The sequence below is a fragment of the Ambystoma mexicanum genome, chromosome 11 (assembly GCF_040938575.1).
Source record: "Ambystoma mexicanum isolate Mex_15411 chromosome 11, UKY_AmexF1_1, whole genome shotgun sequence".
NCBI classification, from domain to species: Eukaryota; Metazoa; Chordata; class Amphibia; order Caudata; family Ambystomatidae; genus Ambystoma; species Ambystoma mexicanum.
In genome coordinates this window covers 993,316,730-993,340,705 of record NC_090934.1, presented here as the reverse complement: position 1 = coordinate 993,340,705, position 23,976 = coordinate 993,316,730, and the positions used below count along the sequence as shown (strand labels likewise).

Genomic DNA, 23,976 nt, shown 5'->3' with positions numbered 1-23,976 from the left:
TGACGATAGTAAGGGGGGGGGATTGTCATCTAGACCCCAAGTTGGTGACTCCTGAAGTCTTAGAATTTGGATACTTGAACCTACCAAAAAAGGATGCCATTCAAGAGAGGAGAGGAAACTTTCCACAGGAGCTTCTTTGTTACCCAAAGCACTTTGTCTCCAGGCATTCCTGGCAAAACATTTTGCTCTTAGACATTTGCGTGTGCATCCACTACAGTGGATTTGGCTGCACTGGCAATCTTAAATGAGGAGGCAAAAGATAGTCATTGTGCAGACTGCCAGCCCATGACGTATTTGTGGAAGGTTTAGAGTAGAGGCCACCAATAAGATCATCAACTCCAAGTCTGGTTAGATACGTTCTGCAATGTAAACCCATGCATTGATTCCACATTAAAGAGCTTACATTTAATTTGCATTTCCTAATTGCTTTATGTGTATATGCAGGGTAGGTGAACCAAAGACACTCGGCTATTTACAAATCATTCATCAAATAAAATTTGCTTTTAGGGGGGATTTTTGTACAACCCTCTGGTGAGGGCGGTGTAAGAATCTAACCTAATGGTACAACCGTGTGCCACCCAAAAGGAAAGACCAGACTCTCCATTTGTAGCTGTAGCGGAGAAATCCAGCTTAACTTGAAGTGGGAGGAAGGATAGCAGGGAGGTAGGCATTACCAGTAGTTCTCACAAAACACACTGCACGTGTGTACTGAAAAATATACACGTTTATTACAGATCACACGTACAATATCTCAGGTGAAAATAAGTACTCGGGTTACCATAACACACTGTAGAGCATAGCATAGATATAAAAGCAGTATATGGTCATTTATGACGTAACCTACCCATGACCCTAAAATGTAAGCCCCTTACCTGGTGGTACATAAAATGGTAGACCGGGAAGGCAGCCCTAGATGATATAAACCTACAATAATACCATCATATTTAGGAACTCAGATGTCTCCCAGAAATCAGTCGCAGGCTTCATCCTTCAGTCTAGTACACCAGCATTATTCACAATACACATGCACACAACACATTTCTAAAGCTTTTAGAGATATGGAATAAAGGTATACAATGTCCAAAACAGCCATGAGGACTACCAAAGTTCAGGACACACTTCAGGCTCACGCTACCCAGGCCCAGTAAGGGTATATTACATTCCAAGGAAGGACACGTAAGTAACAATGAATGATACAGAGTAAGTGCAGAGGTAGGAGTGTAATACACAGATTTAGCAATGCCTAATAAATCAGTGGCAGTTGCTAAAAATCAGTGTTGGTGGAACATTTCAGGGACCCTATGGGGAACCAGAAAAAATGTCACTGTTTGGTAAGTCCCATAAAATTCCATATGTAGAAGTTCTTGGTGTTGAAGAAGTCCTCCGTAGGAAACAATGGGAGGACATCTGTAGGCAGAGGTGAGCCCCAATTCTAACCTACAGGGTTGGACTCAGCAACAAACCCTACAGAAGATCTCCAGAGGCAGGTTCAGGAACCAGGAACCCGCAGCCCCTGGACAAGATGCAGCACAGCAGTATCAGCTCCAGTGAAAGCAGTGGGGAATTGCAATACAGACCCACCTGCGAAAACTCTCTACCAGGGACCATGTGGACCTCTGGGGGTAAATATGGCATAACTCACCAGCTTAGGACCCAGAGGTAGGTACTCAGTTGTTTCTGAAAATACAGGTTCAGTAAGGGGAGGCAACCTGGTAAGTATGCGCTTTATTTTCTAGGTGTGGTTTACTGGATGCAACTAGCCAGGGACTTGAGCCCTGCACCAATGATGACCCAGATGGCAGAAAAGAACAACGTCTTCCGTGGAGACGAAATGCCCTGCTAGGAGTGAATCCAGAGGCATAGATTGCTCTAGCAAGGCATAGGGACACAACCACGCAGATACCAACACAGAGCGGCCAGTCCATCCGATGTGGATTATCAAGAGGAGAATGACCGCCAAGAAGGTCTCATAGCAGCCAAAAATCCAAAACCAGAGATTTGCCCCATACCCATATCCAGCCAGTATGGCCAAATCTGGTCCTTTAAAATGCTGCAACGGATAAAACGGCTGAAAGCCTCCAGCAGGTAAGTAAGCCTGCAGAGACCAACAGGAAATCCTAAAGAACTGAGGTAGCAGTCGGTTTTCTCCCAAATACAGCCTTGGACTCATAGACTGACAAAAGCCAGCCTTGCAATCCTACACCAGGGAACTAAACAAAGGTTTTGGTTCCCAGCCATTCATGATAGTGCCAAAACCGCCAAAAGCTTGGCTATACTCCCGCAGGAAATGGCAGACTAGGAACTGGTCTAAACGAGTTTTCACCACTATAGAGTGTGCTGGGCTCAGAGAGCCCATGAACGACCATTTTAGGCCGGCCTCGTGGTTTGTGTAAACAAAGGAAGGACCTAGAAACAAAATGACTGCCAGCAGGACTTAGAAACAATGGTTGTTAGCCCAATGGTTGCAATAAAGGTGCATTAAGCTATTAATGTAGTTAATAGGCTTGCACCTCTGGTGAAGCCAAAAATAGATAGTAGCTGCTCCCACCCTACTCCCTAAAACCACTGTAGGGTGATAAAAGCAACCCAGGAGTAAAAGGGGGACTAAAAAGGCACCCCAATCCTAGGGGTCAAATGGGCTACTATAGGACCATGTACTAAAATAGGAATGTCGGGGCATGGGGATTTCAGCAGAAGTCCCTCTGGCTACCAAAATAAATCCGAAAACCTGAAAACCAAAGGGGGGAAAAAGCGAAAACAGCAGGGCCAATATAAGCTGGGACTGCAGAAGCTTCAGAAATTGAATTCTGTCCTGACATAGTGGTCAGAACACATCCAAGCTTCTTTCGTAATGTGGAATGAACTGCTTACATTTATCAGATCATAAAACTAACATTTTATTATAAACATAAACTCTGACTGATCCATATGTAATGGGTTCTGTGTAAGTTACATTTCAGTGCAAAGCATTATGTTTAAAAGAAAAAGGGGTTGGGGGGATATCCATGTGAAACGGAGGTGCTCTAATGGGCATGCAGATCTGCAGACCTCTCACGCTAAAGCTGTGCCTTACATAAGCCATTGTCACATAATGCAGTGTTACCATAGAACGTGGGCAAGCCCTGCATAGTCTACCATTGTGTCCACTTTAACTACTGGACATTGACACTAGTTCCTCCCTCTTTTGAAGGTGGGCTGTGCTCGCGATACTTTTCTTTTAAACTGGTCTGTCTCTGGCTATAAACAGATCTCTTTACCCTGGTGCCTGCCTGCGATGTGTGCCCATTGCACTTTTAGAAATCTGAAAATGTACTTGGAATTATTACTTTCGAAATGGCTCATTTCCTAAAGGTGTCTTCATTTTTGGAAAATAACATCTGGTTAAAGCTACAGTCTTCATTTGTATTGTTTTTGGTTAAAGTTTATTACGTTTAATTGCGTGTTTTTCTACTGTGGAGTATTTTTCCTGAGTTATTGTAACGGCGTGCCATTTGTAAGTGCCCTGGAATGCAATAGGGTGGAAATGTAGTAGAAAACCAAGATTCTGAAAATCTAATCTCCTCTTTTGGACAACCTTGTAAAGGAGATTCCCTTACCCGGTCATGTGTGGCTACATGAACAGTAAAAGGTCTGTGGCTTTTGTTAAAGGGGATAACGAAGAACGTTTAGTTACCGGAAGAGCACACTCCGCCTCCGCAAGATACTTATATGGCTGCAACATGGAGCTCTGCACAGAACATTACAAAGTATCACTGTTTATGATATTCTGCCAAGAGGTTGTTAGTGGCACAAGAAGGTCTTAAGCATCTGGTGGCAACCACACCATCTTCGTGGCACACACCATCTGAATCTATAATAGCTTCACATTGTAAAAGGAAAATACTACTTGGTGTAAGATTTTTCATGCACCATCCCTAGCATGCTGTCACGAGGAGGCGTGTTTCAAACCCTTAGCATTTACACTTCTTTTCTTGATGGCGACAGAGGTCTTGCCCTCTATCTTTGGTAACTGGTGACGTGGAAGTGGAAGGCAGAACTAAATGGGTGAGGCCGTGTGGAAGACCCCAGTCAGAGCCACAGTTTTGGACCAGGGAGTCAACAGACCCGGTGGGGGTGCGTTTGTGTATGCAGACGGACTGGGTCCCCCCTTCTGGTAATAACAGTCAGGTTACACGGAAAAGTGGAAACGCAATGAAAGCACCAAAGTCTTTGTAGAAGCCAGGAACAGATTTATTGCAGGAAGAGGAGTAAACTCATTGCCAGCAGGATAAATTAGACACACTGGACAAGGGTTATTGCGTGCACTGGTCTACGGGCACAAGGTTGAGGCATTGATGGTAGGCACACTAGCAAGGCACACCCACTGGCATGGATCCCTTGGGTCCGCATTTACCCTTGGAGGCACGGGGAGCAGTAACCCTAAGGTAAGGATTGGAGGGGAAGCAGAAGAGGGTTGGTAGAGTCAGAGGGCTGAGAGAGGGAGAACAAAAAGAGAAGGGAAGCAAAAAAAACACACACACACCGAGAGAGACACACACACACACACACAGAAACACATCGAGACACACACACACCGAGAGAGAGAGACAGACAGACAGACACACACACACACACACACACAGACACACACACAGACACACACACACACCGAGAGAGACAGAGAGACACACACAACCGCCTCCCCTCCCCCCCTTCCCCTGAGACAGGGGCACATACTGGGGGGAAGCAGGACTGAGAGGAGAAATATAATAGTTTTGGTAAGGTAAGGTTGAGAAAATGAAGGGTAGACTGGGGGACATGGGTCACTTAGTAGGCCCCTCTGGCCTTAACCGCCATGGTCAGCACACACTGCCAGCAGCCAAAAAAGAAGACCCTCCTGTTAACTCTCTGGAGGTCTTATAAGACTGTTGCTCCCACCCAGGAACACATGTGTTTACCAGGTATACAGGGGAGGGGAAATGGGCACAAGTTTTCAGGTCATTAGAACACGGAGGACTTCTAGAGCCGACCCCCACCATTGCCACAATAGTGTAAGCTAGATTCTGTGTTAGAGTGCAGGGCAGTTTGGTCCCAAGGTGAGATTAATTGCAGGACTGGGGAATGGAGGAGGTTCACAGAAAGGGATCATTACATGGGACAAGTGGCTTTCCAGAGCTCGCACTACACCTATGATGGACACAACACGTATACTGACAGGGTGTAAAAGGGCAGGCCAACTGTCACTGGGTAGTGGAGGAGGTTCTCCGGGAAGGGGAGTAAAGATTCAGCCCAAGGTGGCAGATTACACTGGGGCTGGTATCTGGCTCAAGGAGGCTGCTGAACAGGTTTTCTGACAGGGCAGTTGGCCCGGCCTTTGGGAGGAATGTGATCCCTTGTGTTAGTGGCTGTGAGTCCCCAGGTTAGCAATGTCCAGTATGCCAGAAACAAGATTATGAGGTACATAATCGAGTGATCAGGCAATGTTGGAACCAAGCACAATGAAGCCTTGTTAATGCATTAGTTAACTACAGGACACAATATACACACTGTAACATGCAAGCACTTGGCAGAAATAAACCGCTAGCATAAGCAGTGCAGTGAATATACAGTCATATGCAGTGCAAGGTGGAAAATAAATTTGGAAAACATGAAGTCACACAGCCATTTCCACAGTGACCTGCCTCTGCTGATGCAATGGAATAATCCTCTGCGCTTTCCAGCTATTTAGCGTAGATGTTGAGAAGATACCTCTTAAATTAGAAATGAAGAGTCCCATTAATTGCTCAGGTGCAGCTGGAAATGGAACTCCACTGTCCCACTCCCAGGGTTCTCCCTGAGATAATCTCCCCCAGGACCACATGATTGAGGTAAATGCACATTTTGGATTAGCCCTGTGAGAAGCAGTTAAACGATCCATTTCAGTTTGGCCCGCAGTGTGGGTTTCATTCAACCAGATAAGGTGTCTTGCACCTACCTCCACAAAAGAAACCTCTCAGACCGGGAAAAGATTAATTAAAGAGATTATAGAGGCAAGGTATTTCTTCTGGAGTCCAAACCTGCAGAGTAAAGGGATTAACAACGGGAAATTGAGGGAAGAGCCCAAAAGGACAGAGTTGTTCCTAAGCCAGAAGACTGGGATGAAAACTAGAGGTTGGGGGAGCGAAGGGCGAATGTAAGAAGGTTCTCCAAGCTCCAGAAGAAACATCAAAATGCCACGTCCTCAGCAAGACCTACATGCATGCTTGTGCAGTGGAATTTGATGTCTGTGGCCATACTTAAACACTTGTCACCATTCCATGCTAGGTTGAGGCCATTCTCTGGCCGCACTGCGTTGTCCAACTCCAGGCCTCGAGGGCCGGATCCATGCTGGGTTTTTACGATTCCTCTCATTAATGTTCATGAAATAAATTAGCATACAATGATATTTAAATGTATGCACATTTTTCCACATGAATATTAATGAGGGATATCCTGAAAACCCATCAGGATTCCGGTCGTCGAGGCCCCGAGTTTAACAACCCTGCTTCTAGCACAATATGTAGCATCAACATGCAGCCAGCTGTAATTTTTTATTTAGACCTGGGTTGTCTGACGTCAACAGAGTCTTGTAGCCCTTAAACATAGCACAGGCCTCATTACGAGTTTGGTGGTAGTGTTAAAACAGACAGTATTTGGAAATGCTACTGCTCTGAACAATTATGGGTTTTCTCATCCATATGAGAAAATCCCTCCAGGTTGTAAGGGAAGGTTTTAGCTGTATTATGCTGAACGATCGAAATGGAGGTATCCTTCATAGCTTGCAATGTTCTTAACTCAAGTGAGATTGGTATATTGGATGCCACTAATGGACATCTGAGGATTTCTGTCTTGATTCTTTATAATCACCTGAATTGCAGAGCATGAAGGCTCTTATCGTTCAAATCATTGTGTAATTAATGAGTTGATACAGATATATGCCTGGATGGAAATTTGCTGAAACACTGTTTTGAATTTCAACACCACTGTTCAAAACTGATTCTCTTAAGTGTTATGAACTGGCGTGTGACGCTTCCTGCCCATTCAGCCTAAAACGTATGTAAAGGTTGGACATACGCAATAAGTAATTGAGGGGTAAGTCGGGAGCCCCGCTGAGCTCCACACTGAACCACTGAGGGAATGGGCACAAAACCTCTAGTGCCACCAAAGTCATAGTGCCATTTAGGCAGGATTTATGCAGCCCACCACTACATTTTGACATTCTTATCACATCACCAAGACGTGATACTGGTAGAGTGTAGTCTTGATTGTGAGGGGTCGCAGATGGGTAAATGAGAATCAAAACTGCTGTCCCTATGTTATTTAAGGTGTTCATGAGAGTGCTCTACGATACTCTGTCCCACTCGCTCATGCACTCCTCTGCATATCCTCCTTGTGCCTCTCTGTGACCATACCTTTGTCATTCTGTCTTTTCCTCTCTCCTCAGTATATGTACTGGACCATGAAGCAGCAGCTGGCCCATCACACCATCACCGGCTGCAATATCCGACCTGGAGATCTCTTGGCATCAGGAACCATAAGTGGTCCGGTGAGCATGGCAGGGTAGAGCAGTTGTGTTGGCAGAGGCATGATGAAACATGGAGAGGGTGGGGCTGACAGAAAGTGGGGCAGAGCTGTGAGTGGGCGGAAACAAGTTGGCACAAAGGCAAGATTGACGGAGGACAGTGGGCTACACGGAAGTAGACCTGCGCATACTTGCGCACATGCACACGCTACATACAATCTAACGCTAACGTGTTTAAAATTGTGTTTGTGTGTGCAGGTGAGCCTAATTTTGCAAGTGTGTTCTCACTTTCTGAAGGGGCAAGCACTTTTTTTTATACACGGGAGGTGTTGAACATTGAGCATATGGTGGTTGACATTGTGAGTGTGTGGCTCTGAAAACATGTCGGAAGTAGAGTTAAAAATTGCAGTTCATTTTTTGAGCGGCTTTGTCCGGCACTCTATTGTTTATCTTTTGCAGAGACATAATCTTGTTACGTAGCATTCTACCTTCTTTCGGTTCTTGGACCCTTGCATACAAGTCCCACCATGCATCCTGTCTCCTCGTTCCCAGTCTCTCATTGGTTGCTGTGAACTTTACCTTCTCCTTCCTATATAGGTCTGTTCTCTTTTTATTTACAGCAGTTCATTGGTTCGTTTCTTGATATCTCTAAGAACTACTCCTGGAATATCCTGCATGCCATGCTTCTTTCAATGTTCACGTCCCCTGTGCCTCTAGAAGCTGATTCTGCAAGTTCCAGCTTGCAGAACGTTTCCCAATGTTCAATTTTCCAAAGGCTGCAAGAAGTGCTCCAGCAAGTCCCAGCATGCAATCCTGCCCTCAGTGTTCACTTTCACAATGCCATTTACTGGTCCTTGAGCCAGGGACTCTGCCTCCTGTTCTTCTGACATTCTACTGGTTCTGCTCTTCTTTGTTGGCCCTCTTCTAGCTGTGACCATGCCTGTCTTGGTGGCCTCCTCTGCAGCTCATCTTCCATTTCTATGTGGCCTTCACCACTCCATGAACCTCTTCAGCAGGACATTGTTTACTGGTTTTCCTTCTCCCCGTCCTCTTATTTTCTCTCTGCTGATCCTCAAACTACTGCTTTCCTCAGGCTTTCTTCCGTTCCCTCCTCCTCCTTCCTCCTCATCGCTGGCTGTGTGCTTCCTGTGGTCATCGGCCATCCCTCCTGGTGCCCAATGATCCTCGGCCACTGATTTTTCCCCCCACCTCTTGATCTATCAAAGTCTGCAGTAGTCTTCTTTGTGATGTTTCCGTTTCTTTATTCCGACATGGGTGCACTCTCACGTGATTACAGACATCGTAGAAAGACTCATGTAGCTTCTTTACTTGAGCGGTCCTGAAAGGCAGTCGCCTCAGAGTGAATAGGAGGTGTCAGCATTGCGTATGTGACCCAAATTGTGTCTGCTGGTTTTCACATTGTGAATGTGGAGCTTGGATTCAATATTATAAGGGGTTGGGAATGCCAACGTGAGCAAGGCTGCCTGGGCATTCTGAATGTGACATGCTCATCATTTTGAGAACAAGGTTTTTACATTCCCTGTATGTGTGGCTCAACGGTGTCAAACTATGGCGCGTCCTGGTACTCCAGCTTGTAAGTGTGTTGAGATGTACATTGTGTGTATGTAGAGGTCGATTAAACGTATGGTGAAAGTAGATTGCCATTCTATGTTGGTGATTACGCAGTGAGTGACTTCCGGAGTAGCATTTGAGTGGAGACTGGGTCTGTCTGGCTAACGGGTGACGAATTGGGCACATGAAGAGCAATTGCAAACCCATTTACGATCTTACTGGACACTTTGCTTGCAGGACGAGAGCAGTTTTGGTTCAATGCTGGAGCTTTGCTGGAAAGGAACAAAAGTCATTGACCTAGGGAACGGACACACGCGCAAGTTTCTGCAAGACGGGGATGAGGTGGTTATTACAGGTAGGGGTCACACCTTTATTTTGGATTGACGCATTGTCATCCCAGACTATGTAGCTGCTGCTTAACCAGAAGTAACCACATACTTTCTGGAAAAATTGCGATGGTTGCGGTCTGTACCCATATCCAGCCAAACTGTCATTACCCATTAAAGTCTGCACTGTGAGCACCTGTTCTTAATCTAAGCTGCTATACCTTTACTGCCTGTATTTGTGTCCTCCGTCAGTCTTCTACTATCTTCACACACACAATGTGCACTATATATATGTGTTTTAACCATCTTCCTCACCGTCTAAATCTTTTGCCACTCACCTGGCTATACTTATTCGTCCATTCATTCTTTCCTGCTTTCTTTTTCTGTCTTTCTCTCGTGCTCTTTCTCTAGTTCTCTCATTCTTTCTCTCTCCTTATCGCTTCCTCTCGTTCTCTCTGAAAAGGCTGTATGTGACTTATGGCCAAGTCTTGCTTAACCTCCCATTTGAAACATCGAACTCTTTCAAGTGGGCTAAAATGGCTTTTTTTGAGTCACTGGCAGGGGCAGACACCAGCAGACTTAATCCACTTCACATGCCTTGCATATGAGATGGATGTCGGATCTCAAAAGGATATAGTTCAAGCAAGTCATGCTTAAGAATGTGTCCCGAACGCAAGCCTAATATCTTGAGACTTCCACCACTGATGCACTGGGCTTTGCAGTCTTGTCCTCAGTCTGGATAAAAGGGGGCAAGACACTGGATCAAGTGCAAAGTGCTCGCTATTGTGACTTCTGATTGTCTTAATCTTAAAGGCCCCTGCTCTCTTTCCTCGTATAGTACCTTAGGTGTGGAGTAGGGGGAGGCCGGCGGCTGGTGGCCCTTGCCATGACAATGTAGTAGCCATGCGTGTGCTCGGGCTCCCACGTTGCTTTTGTGCGCTGCAAGAAGTGATCCGGTTCTTTCCTCTTCTGGTTAGAAATCCCATCATTGTGAGGGAAGGCATAGAGGTGCCGGGAATAGACTGCAAATTATTTTTGTAGTGAGTAACTTGTACTTACTATCTATGCCTGCAGGGGTTGAATGGGAACCAAAAGAGGCCCTGGAAATAATTTTCAAAGTGGCCCCAAATTACACATTTTCAGCAAAATTTCCTATGACAAAATGTGGAAATAAAAGCGGTTACCATACAAGCAGCCTAGGGTGCAGAGTATCTCCAGAGTTCCCTGTAGGCCAGTCCACCCCTGTATGAATGTCACCATCTGCTGCTGGCTAGAGCAGAGGACGGGAAATCTTAAAGACAGCAGTTTTGGATAGTATGAGGGACTTGCTGGAGGAAACCAAGCAACGAGAGACACTGCGAGTCACATGTGGCTACATCACTGGGGAAGTGCTAGGGAGGACACTGGGGCGCAAGCAGCTGCCGCACAGGGAAGGAGCCAAGAGGGAAGCGTCAAGCCTCAGACTGTTGTGAAATATGTGGGACCCCCCGTGTTGTAAGTCCCTGAGGGGAGTGGGGAACCAATATCCGGACACCAAGACGGGTAGCCTGTGAGGGCACCAGGGACCTGTCCAGGGAGTGACAAGGTTGAGCCAAACGTGGATGATTCAAAGTGCTGGAAACTAAACGCACCAGAAGATAATGCTGCTTTCTGAGGCTTGGAGTAAAACCTCAAAGCATTCTGTAAAAGAGAAAGACATTGAGAATGTCAAGAAACAAGAAAAAGAGAGAATGGGCTGGGCAGGGGAGAGAAGAGAATCCATGAGGATTTTAAAAAAGAGAACAGGTAAAAGGGACAGTTAAGGGAAGAGAGAGAGAAAGAGAGAGACTTACTTGGGGGGGTTGCAGCCTTGAGCGCCCCCCTGGGGCCTTAATCCTTTGAATACCACTGGGTGGTGCATGGGGAAGCCCCCCACAGACTATGAGCAGGGGGGTGAGCTGCTAGGCCAGGGGACAGGCCTTAGAGACATTTGTGGCCTGGGCAGCGTGGCATTGGCTGCCCAGGTCCATCAAGAACAGCCCAGCCAGGACCGCGTGTGGGTGGTGGCTCTGACCGGGCTGCCCGGCCGTACCCCCAAAGGCTTGCCTCATGGCCTTTCATCGAAAGAAATCCTCCCGGGCTGCGTATGTCAGGAGCAGCCCGGGAGGGAATGCAGAGATGCACAGCAGAAGTCCACTCTACCCTCTGGGGTGAAGCTGTGAAGATGGAAGCCCAGGGTTTGCCTCAACGCCCAACCTGGGTGAAGAGGAGGAGGAGGAGGTGGTGGTGGTGGAGTCCCGAGTCGCACCGTTGAGCGGCCCGGGTGAAGAAATCCCCGGGCTGCCCGTCGGAGCAGCCCGGGTGAAGACACAACCAGCCCCCTGCATTTCTACAATGCATTGCTGAGGGGGAGGGCCATTGAGGAGGCCACAGAGCGAGTTGGTGAGCACAGCAGCTTCCCCATAGCAACAGGGATGCCACCTAAAATAAAAGAAATGGTGCCCCCGGAGCAAAGGTGATGTTGAGTGCCCCCCAACAGGGCCCACCCTAAAAATAATGTGCATACAGCGGGTCGCAGCAGTGACATCGGTTGGGTCCCTCAGCCAACTGGTCCCACCCTGAATATTACTATTACTGCGTGAGCAGAGGTGAGTATGGGCAGTCCCCATGGCCATAGGGGGCTCCCCAGGACAGTTTACAGAGCGCAGGCTGTGGGGTGACCCCATGTGGTGGACGGGGTCACCCTGAAGGAGGACAAGGGGCCAGAGCCCTGTGTACATAAATAGAAGACCATCCACAGGGGGGGTCAAGCCAGAGGAGCCAAGCACCATCTACCCACCCAGCATCATCAGGGAACATGCCCAAGCCTGCAACCAGCACTTCACCTAAGCCAGCACCGCAGGGACAGACCTGCAAGGTACTGTAAAGGGGTGACTGACTGCAGCAGTCACCCCATTGTGACATAGCATTGTATGTTGCATATATGTTGTGAGTCTATGTATACGTGGTTGGGTGCTCACCTTCAGTATGAACAGTTCTATGTATATGTAATTTATGCTATGTAGGGTAAATGTTAAGTAGGGTAAAGTAGAGAGTTAGGGTATTTGGGGAATGCTAAGTAAGCTTACTGTTAGTAGGAATAGGAAGTTATGTGGATGGCCTTGTGTGAAGGTAAAGAACCCTATTGGTGTTGGCACTGGATTTCAATTATTCATACCACGATGCGGGCGTATCCGGAGGCCACGCTGGCCTGAACAGTTGCTATCCAGCATCCGTAAACAGGGAATAAGACTTGTCTAATTTTCTGAACGCCTTGATAAAGACCTGATGGTTGATACATGTCTGCTTTTTGCTATGTGAGCATCACCTTTGGAGTCAAAACTCTGGCAAGCTCATGCAAATAAAAACAACTCTGCAAACAATCAAGTAGCAGGGACTATATATTTGTGTCTACTACTTTCTTTTTGACGTTGCTACATGCACTACCAGAACTGGTATCAATAATTGACATCCAGCGCCAACACTAATTGGGTTCTCTACCTTCACACAATTCCTACCGCACAGGACCAGTTGGAGCATTGCCCCGCAGCAACCCTTGACCAGGCAGCAGGACACACCATAGAGGATTGTACAAGATCAGCGCAGGGGTTCATCGTTCCATGAATGCTCTCGCCGCTTCCCTTCCGATATGTAGATGGCCATTGTTGTTAATAGGGGGTTAAAGGGGAGGTACCCTGGTGTAAAGTAGAGGAATAGGTTGGCGGCCCTGACCAAGTCCGCCTTGCAAGACGGGACCACCCACAGAAGCCAGCCTCTGGCCTCACACTGCATGTGGGTGGTACCTGAGTTTAGGAAGGGGTTTGGTTGCTGCAAGCTCATCATTGGGGTTCCCGAGACCCCTCCACGGAAGGGTGAGCTGATGTAGCTGGTCCCGCTTAGATGGAGCTCACGCCAGGGGATTCCTAGAGTTAAGGTTTAAAAACATAAGGGTGTGTTTAATAAAGAGGGATCCCCGTTGGGATCCCTATAAAAGTTCACTCTGGTGTCCATTAGTCATCAAAGAACTCTGGGTGTAGCCCATCTCCTATTTTCAGCAGTTTTATTTAGCAGGTGCAACACCTCAGCCTACCCCACGTGTTGGGGGGCATGGGTGGTGGTATCCATGGGAACTGTACCTGCTCCAGGGAAGGGAAGAGCCACACTTGCATGGACCAGGGCCAGAAAACCAGGGGCTACCTAAACGTTATTGAGAACCTTAAAACGCCTCCTGCCCATTACTGAGAAACAATTCTTACGAGTAAATATGCAAGTGAAACTCTTCTTAGGTGATTCAAGTGTAATTAATGCCACTTCTCCATACCTCACATCAGAAGTAGTATTTAAAGATACTGATAAAGGGTACTGGCTCACAAGGATAAGAAATGCACATTGAAGGTTCAAGTCCTTCATCACTTAAAGTGAATGGACTCGCACCACCGAGGGTTCAGCATTCTTATCAATCTATGGCAATGCTTCAATAACAGAGGACCGTGGCACTCCTCTCTAGTGCTTAACAGCCACAAAGACACTACGGATCTACATGAAATGATCTGCTGCGATGGGCAAGACATGGAACAAGTGGCCCACCAAGTCTTGCAGGTTCAGGGAACTAAACGGGAGGCAGTCCTAAATCTACTGTGTTTTATAACTTCTTCCTCTGTATAACCTAATGTCCCAACCTCAGTCCTGCAGAGATTACTCACTGGGGGGTACACGGAATGTTTTTTGTCTGGAATCATACTGAGGTCAGTATGCAGCTCCTTCTTGGTATGTGAGATGCAGCAGCCCTCTCAGGCTGTCAACCCAAGAGGATATACGCTTTTTAGATATAAAAAACCCACCCTAAATAGACTTGAAGTGGGATGACGAGTCCTACCACTTGGAATTCTGTGCTCTATGACTTGGAGAAACCCCAAGAAAGCTATGATCAACAGATGTTCAGAGTCAAGTGGCTTAAGAAACCAAACCTTAATTTGAGTCTAATGGCTAAAGTTGTCCTCAAACATGTCCTAGAGGCAACACTGATGCCCATTCAGAAATGTGGTAGCACCATCCTTGGAAGTGGGGATTAGTGTTGTCTCTGCAGATCACAAGTAAATACAGGTTCAATATTTACAGTAATGGAATTTCTGTGATGACTGGGGCAGACATTGATGCCCAATAAAGGCACAGGCTCCACAATCTCTACCAGAAAATCAGTGCCTGGAAAACCTCCTGGAACTTTCCACTACGAGGAAAGATCGGAGAAAGGAAAAATCAAAGAAGAAAGGTAACCATAGCAGCCATTTAGTGGTTGGTGTTTTTTGGTTGTGGGAAGTGTGGCCACTTAGCCCAGATTTGCCCCACAAGCAATAAACCTTAACTATGGCAATATATGCCATAGGAATACTACCTGAAGTGCAAAGTACTCCAAATTATTTTAAACTTCAGGTTCACTGTTTTACATATGTTGGGTTATTCAGAATCACTACTGGTCTAAGATTCAGAGAAGGCAACTTTAATGACCGTGAAAAGGTTTACCATAAAAGGTCTAACCGAACGTCTACTTGGTAAAGAGGCAGAGCATTGAGGCTTAGACTAAGATCAGGGGTTTGTTCTATATTAGAAAATAATTAAATAAAATAGGGCTCCTTCAGGGGGTAAATGCCCCTACCCATCAACGATGCAATATGTTAGATCTTATTTTTGCCCCACTGTCCTCTGCTGTGATTGCTGCTCCTATCCTTGTAATGTGGCCAGGCACCTTATGGTGCCTTTTTCCAACCCTCTCAAATTTCCTGCCTCCACTAAGACGAAGCCTGTCATTCGTAAGCGCAGTTGGTTCGGGGTGTCCAATCTTCAGTTGACTACCTCTTTACAAATACACTGTGGTCCTGCTGCGAGTTGCTCCCTGGCCACACTGGAAGCCTCTTTCACAGCTACTGCCGACACACTGGCCCCCTATAAGCTATGCAAGCAGCGAAGCCGCCCGACTGAACCGTGGTTCTCGCAGGAACTTAGAGAATGTAAATTACGTTGTAAACCGGCTGAAATAAAGTTGCGTCTTAGTCCTCTGACTCTAAAATCATCTTTCGCAGTACTCTCCCCGCCTACCATAAAGCAGTGGTGAATGCAAAGAGTTTATTTTGGTCATATTGTAGAGAGGGCAATTAACAAACCGAAAGCCCTATTTGATTTGGTTCAGTCACTCTCTACGCCAGAGAAAGGACTGGCTGTGGTGCTGCCCTCTCAGGATCTGTGTGATTCCATTCCAACTTTCTTTGTGACTAAATTTGCCACCATTCGGGATAACATAAAAGACGAGGCTACGGCGTCTATAGCTGACACGGCTCTTGTGGAACCACCCCCGGCAAAGGGGTTATGGTCCACATTTTCCCTTTTCTCCAACTCTGATGTTCTGTCAGCTATCCAGCGACTGAAATCTGCCTCCCCTGCGGATGCCATTCCTTTGACTCTTCTACAGGAGGCGTCGGGTGATTTAATTACTCAAATTACCTCAGCAGGTAACGCCTCTTTTGCCACTGGAGTGATCCCGCGCTCACTTAAGTACGCCCTAGTTATTCCCCTGCTTAAAAAGCCTTCTTTGGATCCTGAAGTGCTGGCCAATTATCGCCCTATTTCGCTCCTACCATTTATGATGAAAGTTCTGGAGGCTCTGGTAGTCCCCCCTCCCCCCCCCCCCTTTTTGTCTACTTTTTTGGAGTCTTCGCAGTATTTCGACCTGTTTCAATCTAGTTTTTTGGCCTGGCAGAGATACCGAATCTGTCTTAAACTCAGTACTGGACGACTTGGTATGCCTGGTAGATCAGGCTGGTGTCAGAGCAGTCCTGCTATTAGATCTGTCGGCTGCTTTCGACACGGTTGACCATCTTCTCCTAATTTCCCGTCTCTCTGAGGCCGGCCTGTCTTGCCAAGTCCTGAACTGGTGTACAGCTTTTCTGGCAGACCGTTCCCAATCGGTGTCCCTCCCTTCCGCTCTGGCCTCACTTTTTTTGTGGTGTTCCCCAGGGATCAGCACTGTCCCCTATTCTATTTAATATTTATATCAGATATCTTCTGCTCCTCATTCAGTCGCATGGGTTTCGTTATTACTCTTATGCAGACGATACCCAGATTTTAGTCCGTTTGGACCTCACCATATCTAAGACAGCAATCTGGCTGAGAAAGTGTCTTGAGGAGCTGGGGATATGGATGACCTAGAACTGGCAAAAGCTAAACAGCAGTAAAACCGAGGTCCTGGTTGTAGGTACTACATCTCCTCAGCTGTTTTGGATGGCTGATTTGTGGCCCACATCCCTGGGTTCTCCCCCCACGCCTGTCCTGTCAGTCAGGAATTTGGGGGTGAGGATCTCTGCCACTCTGGCCATGGATGAGCAAGTTGCTGCAGGTTGCAAAACCGGCCACTTTAAGCTTTGTGTCCTCCGGAAGGTCCTCCCTTTCATTCGTACAGCATGCCAGGCCCCAGTGGTTGCAGATCTGGTGCTAAGCGTACTGGATTACTGTAACTCACTTTATTTGGCGCAGCCCGGCTATCTGATTAGGTGCTTAGTTACTCCAGAATGCCGCGGCCAGATCCATACTGTGCCCCCCTCTCGGAGCCCATATGACCCCTCTCCTGAGGCAATTGCATTGGCTCCCTGTTGCCGACGGGATCATGTTTAAGTCCATATGCATTGTACATCGGGCCTTCTACGGCATGGGAGCAGAATATTTGCAAGCCAAGTTTGTCCGCTACATGCCTAGTCGTTCACTTCGATCCCAAGCCGCTCTGCGGGTAGCGGTTCCCCGGTTCAGGTTAGCTCAAAAAGGGGGGCACGCTTTCTCGGTGGCAGCTTCCAAAGCCTGGAATGTCCTTCCTCTTGCTCTGCGGGGGACCATTGACCACTTTGCCTTTCGTCGGCAACTGAAAACAATGCTCTTTTAGAAACAGTGATATCACAAAAATTCCTCACGCCTCCAGCGCCATGATGCCTTTGGGCGTACGTGCGCTTCAATAAATTCAATTAAAAAAAATACACCAGAGAGTTTCAAGCAGTAGATTTTAAGTATACAAATACACATTTATCAACACCGATGCTTTAAGTCAAAATACTGAGAGGTATGTAAAGCAATATCTACACGCACACAGAGCCATAATTAGGTGGCCAAATGGGAAACGCACACACTTTTTAGAATTTAGACCTAAAGGGGGTTGGAGGAGGTGCGGGCGGGGGTGGAGGATTAGTGGTTAAACAATTTATCCTAGTCATTGTAAAATTATAGAGCAGCACCAGTCCAAAGTAGATCCACTTAATGAGTCCAATCCCTAACCTAAAAAAGTGTTGCAGAATGTTCAAGGTAAATCATAAAGTACTGCCTGCCTTCACAGTGTTTCAAAGGTTGCTCAAAGTTTTCTGATAGAGAATAATAGGCTCAAATCGGTAGTTAGTACTTCTGTCAGTGTCACCACAATTTGTTTGATTTTAGGAGTACTTTGTGGAAAGGAAAGGGTCATTTCAGAGGCCCTCTGACAGGAATATGCTCTTGTTTCACCACCAAAGGCATGGGTAGCTTCATAGATGGACTTTATGCCTAATGTTAGCGAGTGGGGACAAGGATGACTTTAAAAAATAATGTAAACCAGCCTCTCCATATCCTGATCAGAACGAGTAGCCCCAGGTATGCCAGGGCAATTGGCCATATCAGGTCCATGGGTTGCAGGTGCAGAATGTGTGTTGCATGATAACTTTGAAAGCGGAATCCGGTGATTTGGCAGTTCCGGTCTCACAAGGTTCATCAAGCTGGACTCAAAGATGAAAAACTTCTGCGTTGACTCCCACAACATTGAAGGACTCTCAGGACATACCAGAGGGGATGAGCAGTTGAAGTGACCCCTGAATGGGCTCTGCACGCACCATGACCCAGGCTTTAGTAGAACTCTGCTTCTTGATTGAGAGAAGCAGCAGCAGCAGAGCAGTGATGTCCAGGATCCACGTGGATGATGCAGTGTGAGTTTCACAACACCAGACAGCACTATATCCAGGCAACAGGAGAAGTCCCCTCTTCAGAGTGGTGGATGCCGGCTACAGGGCTATGGCTCTTCCAAGCTCCAAGAGGATGGCATCAGTAATGCTGGACTTCAAGCTGGTTAGGACCACCTGTCCAAGGGAGGCAAGGCACTGTGAAACATCTCCCCTGTCAATAGAAGAGCAGAGCTGTGCCTTGCGGTAGATGGTTTGGGCAATGGTGGTCACAGCAGCAGTCTTGGAGCATTCCTCTGTGGTATCTTGCACTTTAAATACTTTGCTCCAGTGGTTAACTGAAAAAAGGCTCTAAATCCTTTCATGGTATACTAAATCCTGGGCTGGGGTGACCCAGACCTCCTATGAAGACACCAGCAACATTCAAACTGTAGAAGACGGTACAGTCATGGGCAGCCAGCTTATGTGCATTTAGGAGGTCACAAAAGGCTACGAAGTGTGTTGGAGCTGTATGCAGCCACTTTCCCAGCCTAAACCAGGTCCATTCACAAAATGGATACTTCCTGGCCTCTGGCCAGAGCCTACTAAGGGGATGCTCCTATATGGCCACATCCTGCCCAGGAGGAAGAGGGCCACAAGGTCAGTGCAGCAGAAATGCAGGGCGTAAACATACCCAGGCATTTTGAACGTTGTAGTGCACAAAAGGTTGACATGCAGTTTAAAGAACCATGCCCAGGAGTGCAATTGTAAAAGGTAAATTAAAGTGGCCACTGCATCAGCCTTCCTGCCCTTCACTTAGTATGGGGAAAATACCCATTGGGCACATAGAATGGGGAAGCAAGGTAACACTGCACAACTCTCCCCAAGGAGGGTAGTAATGCTACAGTGGATGTAAATGTGGGAGGGCGGTAACGGTCCACCTACACTGGAAGCCTATGGACTGATCAGTAAGCCAGGGAGCAAGGTCTAAAAAGGCCTTACTACTAAGCTCACACAATAAAATCGTGGGCTGAGGGGAATTGTGGGGTGTATTGGGAAACAGGGGGAATGCTGGTTTGTGCCAAGTTGGGGCTCTATCAATAATATATTGGCAACTGAAGTGTGCAAGTGGATCTGGGCTTGGTTGGGCCCTCAAGAGTGCGACACAGTTCTGGAGAGGGGTAGGGATTTTTGCCAGACATTTTGCTGAATAGGTGCGGTTACAGTCCCCACAACGAAAATCTCACCTTATAGTCTCCAGTTTCCATGCACGACAGGTGCCCATAGGGTCCACACGTTCCCTCTGGTGAATCAAGCTGCAGCGGTGGGAGAGGATGGCCTATCGCCAGTTGTTACAAGATGTGTGCACAGAAGTCGGGCTTATGAACAGATGAGGAAACTGATTCACCAGAGCGAAAGGAACACCACTTCTCCACAGCACCATCTGCCAACAAGCTCAGTCCAAAACACCACCAGCCAAAACAGAGGCGTGTCATAACTACAGGACTTGCAGGGTCTGAACAAGTATACAACACCTGCATTGCCTGTACCTCTCTACAGCCACACTGTCTGTGCTTCTTACCCTTATTGTCAATGTATCGCCAGCCACACAATCTTGTTTGTACACCCACACTCACTTGGTTTATTGCAACTTGTATTGTGTTACTATGTATCCCTCTACTGTATACACCTTCCATCTTCTGTGCTTGTAATGTCTGTGCCTGTCAGTCCTCTGTGTGTCCGTGCATACCAACCACTACTGGCTGTACCTAACTACACATGCACTGTTACTATCTTTATGTATCCTACTGTCTAGGTCTATGTTGACGTGAACTGTGTGCAAATCTACACGCAGCGTGTCTATACCTATCAGCACTCTCACAGTCTGTATCTGTCTCCACACTCAGACTATATCTACACCAGCACTGTTTATTCAGCTACTCCTGACCCGTTTCACCTATCTATACCCACATTGCCTGTACTTATCCATGCCTTTGCCCTCTATACCTGTGTATGCCTGTACGTTATACCTATGAATAACCCCACCTCTGTACAGCATACCTGTACTGTGTGTGTACTTCTTAAGCCTGTACTTGCCTATTCCCATATTGTCTGCAGCTATTGCCACTATGACTCTTATATCTATTGAAACTAGTTGCTTCCCTAATTCAAAGTTGTTGCCTATTTCATATTCTGTTTGCAGTCTCTGTCCATTTTTGCTGGCCTCTTCTGTACACTTTGCCTTCAGGCAGCTTCTCCCTTCCGGTATCATCTACTTGCTAGAATCTTCCATGAGCACCCAGTATGTTTCAGGTGTTGCGTTTCCAGTAACTTCTTTCAATTTCTTTGATATCAATTCTGACTTTAACCCCTGAGGAATCACTTATCCTCTTCAAAACCCGGAATATCAGTCCTCCTCTTTGAGCCCAGGGATATGAATCCTCCTCTTTCAGTCCTGGTATATTATCCTCCTCTTCAGGCCATGTCATATCAGTCCTTCTCTTGGATTCCTAGAGGATGAATCCACCACGTCGAGCCAGGGTAAATCATTCTCACCTTTACATCCTGGAATATGTGATGAAGTCCCTTGTCTGTCCCTCAGAGTAGATTTTGGTGAGGTTCACGGGGCCTGGCACTGCCACCAACTATGCAGTGCTGTGGTAGTACAGTGAGGATCCCAAGGCCTAACCCATGATGTCCAGGTTATGGGATAGGGCTTGCCACAGTGAAAAGAACTACTTCCTTGCCCCCTTTTAGGGACACCCATAGTAGAACCAGACCCTCTAACACAAACCCCACCTATCATGTGTTGGGTCCCGACACATGTTTACTTCAAAAGTGTCAGAGCCCCCAGCTATGGTTATGCAAGATAAAACTGTATGGAGTTCATTGATGCCAGAAAAATACATGAGCATTCTTGGAAACAAAAATATGTATCATCGTTGTCATCAAAGAACATCCAAATGTGATCTTATGGCCAGAAACATGCAGTCTTGCAAGCCACGTTTATGGTTACGGGACGCAGAATGGAGCCGTACGGGAGCTCTCTGCAGTCCGCTTCATTCACATATGCACACACTTCCATAAAAAGATGGTGGACGCCCTTGATATAGGCTTGCACCACGTCTTGCACCCTGTGTGTTGGCGGAGTGGCAGGAACTGCCTGTGCACCACCCACATGGGCAGATGAACCAGTCCCTTGATGCAAGTTATCACCAGGCACACTTAAATAAATGTAAGTGTGGGAGGTGCCAAAGGAGCAGGGCTTGTCCCCAAGAAAAGCCGTCAACATGTAGGCAGGCTGTGCATGTTTGGATTCGGAGGAGGAGCAGCTTTGGAGCAGGTTTGAGGCAAAGGAAGTAGATGAAACGGTTCAATCAGGAAGGAGGGGTAGTGAAGAAAAAGGATGAATTAAATGAGGTGATGGACAATGAGGAGGAGGAGCAGTGTAACATCCAAGGGAGTGAAGTGTTGAGCGACTGGAGGAGAGAAGAAAGGCATATGAGTAGGGGAGGATACAGGTGCCAGCAAGGAGGGGAGTATACTTTGGGGGGGGGGGGTATAGAAAGACACCTGGAGAGGAAGGGTGGGGAGCAGGAGGGAAGGGATTGGGAAGAAGAGCAGTTACCCTACCTGCTTGACCTGGAAGGGTTAAGGAGCGATGGGAGCACAAGCATGTGGTTGAGCATCAAGTGCAACAGTTGTATAAGGAGTGGTACAGCGAGAGGAAAAGCGGAGTAAGAGATGTCCCCTTAGGTGCGCGACCATTGCAATCTAATAGAGAAGTAGATAAGGAGAGGGTGTTGAGGACTTGGCATCTGGCCCACAAGTAAGGAAGAAAACAACACACCTGGGTCAGTCTATTGAAAAGCATATGCGTCAGGCCCCCTACTGGAAGGTGTGATGCCCAGCTTGGTATTACTCAACTCACATGCTACAACTGCCATGGCCTAACGTGCAGGAGCACGGGAGCCACGCGATCAAGCAGAAGGGGTCTCCCCAGGAGTCCAGGATGAGAAGCAGAGGACCTGAATCAACTGAACTCGCAGTCGAGAAAGAAGTGCAGAGCCTCTCAAACATGCCAGGCTATGATTGACTGAGGCTTGATGATAAATCCCAGGATGGTATCCCAGATTAAAGTTAACAGAAAACGGCGACTTTTGATTGTTGTAACATTAATGCAAAGCCCTTCTGCATGTTTGTTTCCCTTCATTAAGTTTGCCCCATCTTTGTAAATATCCCTAAAAATTCAAGATCTGTGAAAAACTAAAATTTTCTTTGTCTGATTTACATTGATTCTGCTCAGCTTTTTTGACAAATCTTACTCCCTCTTTGAGCCCCGGGGTTTTCCCTCTCACTACAGAGGGCCTGAGGAATATATTGTTCCCTGGGATCCCTGCGGTATTGTCTCGCCCCCTGGGGTATACTTTTGTTACTTTTGGAATTTTTCTCATCCCCATCTCCCCAGGAAATAATGTCCTTTTAATTTTTGTGATGTTCAGTCACTTTTCGAAGACCTTGGAGTATATATGCTTCCATTTGGGCACTGGGACTTGTCTTCTCTTATGGCCCAAACTATAAAGCCTTCCCTTTGGGTCCTGGAGTTTCAACCCTCACCCCCAAGGCCTTGATGAATGCATTCTTCCCTTTAAGCGCTGGAATTGCCTTTCACCAGCCAGGCCTTGGGGTATATATTCTTACCTTTTGAGACCTGGGATTTCCTCTTAACTCGGACAGCCCATGGGAATATGTACCGTATTTGAGTCCATCCCTTTTAATCCATAGTTTCGGGACTGGCTATCTTCTTAGACCATGGTATATCAGGTATCCCCTTTATGCTCTTGGATGCATCTTTTCTCTGGCAACCATAGGATCTCTATCCTGCTTCTATAACACTGGGATATATATCTTTAAAAACCCAAAAGTCCTTCAATGTTTCATGTTTTGTTTATAAAGAGAGAATTGTTTGTGAGAGTCTAATGATGTCCCCTCTTCCCTATTCCCATGCAATTGCTCTATCTATGCCAGGCAAGGGATGCTCTCTCGGGATGCTCTCTTCCCCATGGACTCTGGATGGCCCACTCCCCCTGCTCAGCCTTGGGTAGTAAATATTCTCCCCTGGTATAGCGATTCTCCCTTTTGGATTTTTGGATGGCCTTTGGGATCTCTTCTCCCCTGAGATGGCCTTTCTGTGCCTCAGCCCTGGTATGTCCACCCCCTTGTCCATGACCCTTAGAAGACCTATTTCGCTTTCACTTCAGGGATGTCTGCCCATCTGGCCACATTGGGGACCCAGGTCTGGAATGTTGTCTTTGCAATGTACTGTAGCATATGCTCTCTTCCATTTGCCAGGGGATGATTCTCTCCAGCCTAGCCACTGAGGTGATGTTCTCGTCCCAATGAATCCTGGAAAGGTCTATTCTGTTCAGCTCGGGATGTATTCCAGCCCTCTTCCACTGCCCCTTTCCTCCATTGGATACCATTTTATACCTTTATCCTTGGCTCACCTCTGCCATTTTCAGAAAATGTTTTTCTTCTTTGATTTTCTGTGTTTTTCACTTGTCAAAGCTGAAGATGTTCTCCTCTCTGTGTTTTCTCCTAG

The 23,976-nt window shown here is 46.9% G+C and overlaps 1 protein-coding gene across 1 annotated transcript in view; it reads left to right on the top strand.

The window, feature by feature from the left end:
- FAH (fumarylacetoacetate hydrolase) overlaps nt 1–23,976 on the top strand; it is a 173,613-nt gene that overhangs the window by 149,448 nt on the left and 189 nt on the right. Inside the window, exons 12-13 of the mRNA XM_069624175.1 lie at nt 7,442–7,543; nt 9,329–9,446. Of these exons, the coding sequence (XP_069480276.1) occupies nt 7,442–7,543; nt 9,329–9,446 (220 nt within the window). The remainder of the gene's footprint in view (nt 1–7,441; nt 7,544–9,328; nt 9,447–23,976) is intronic.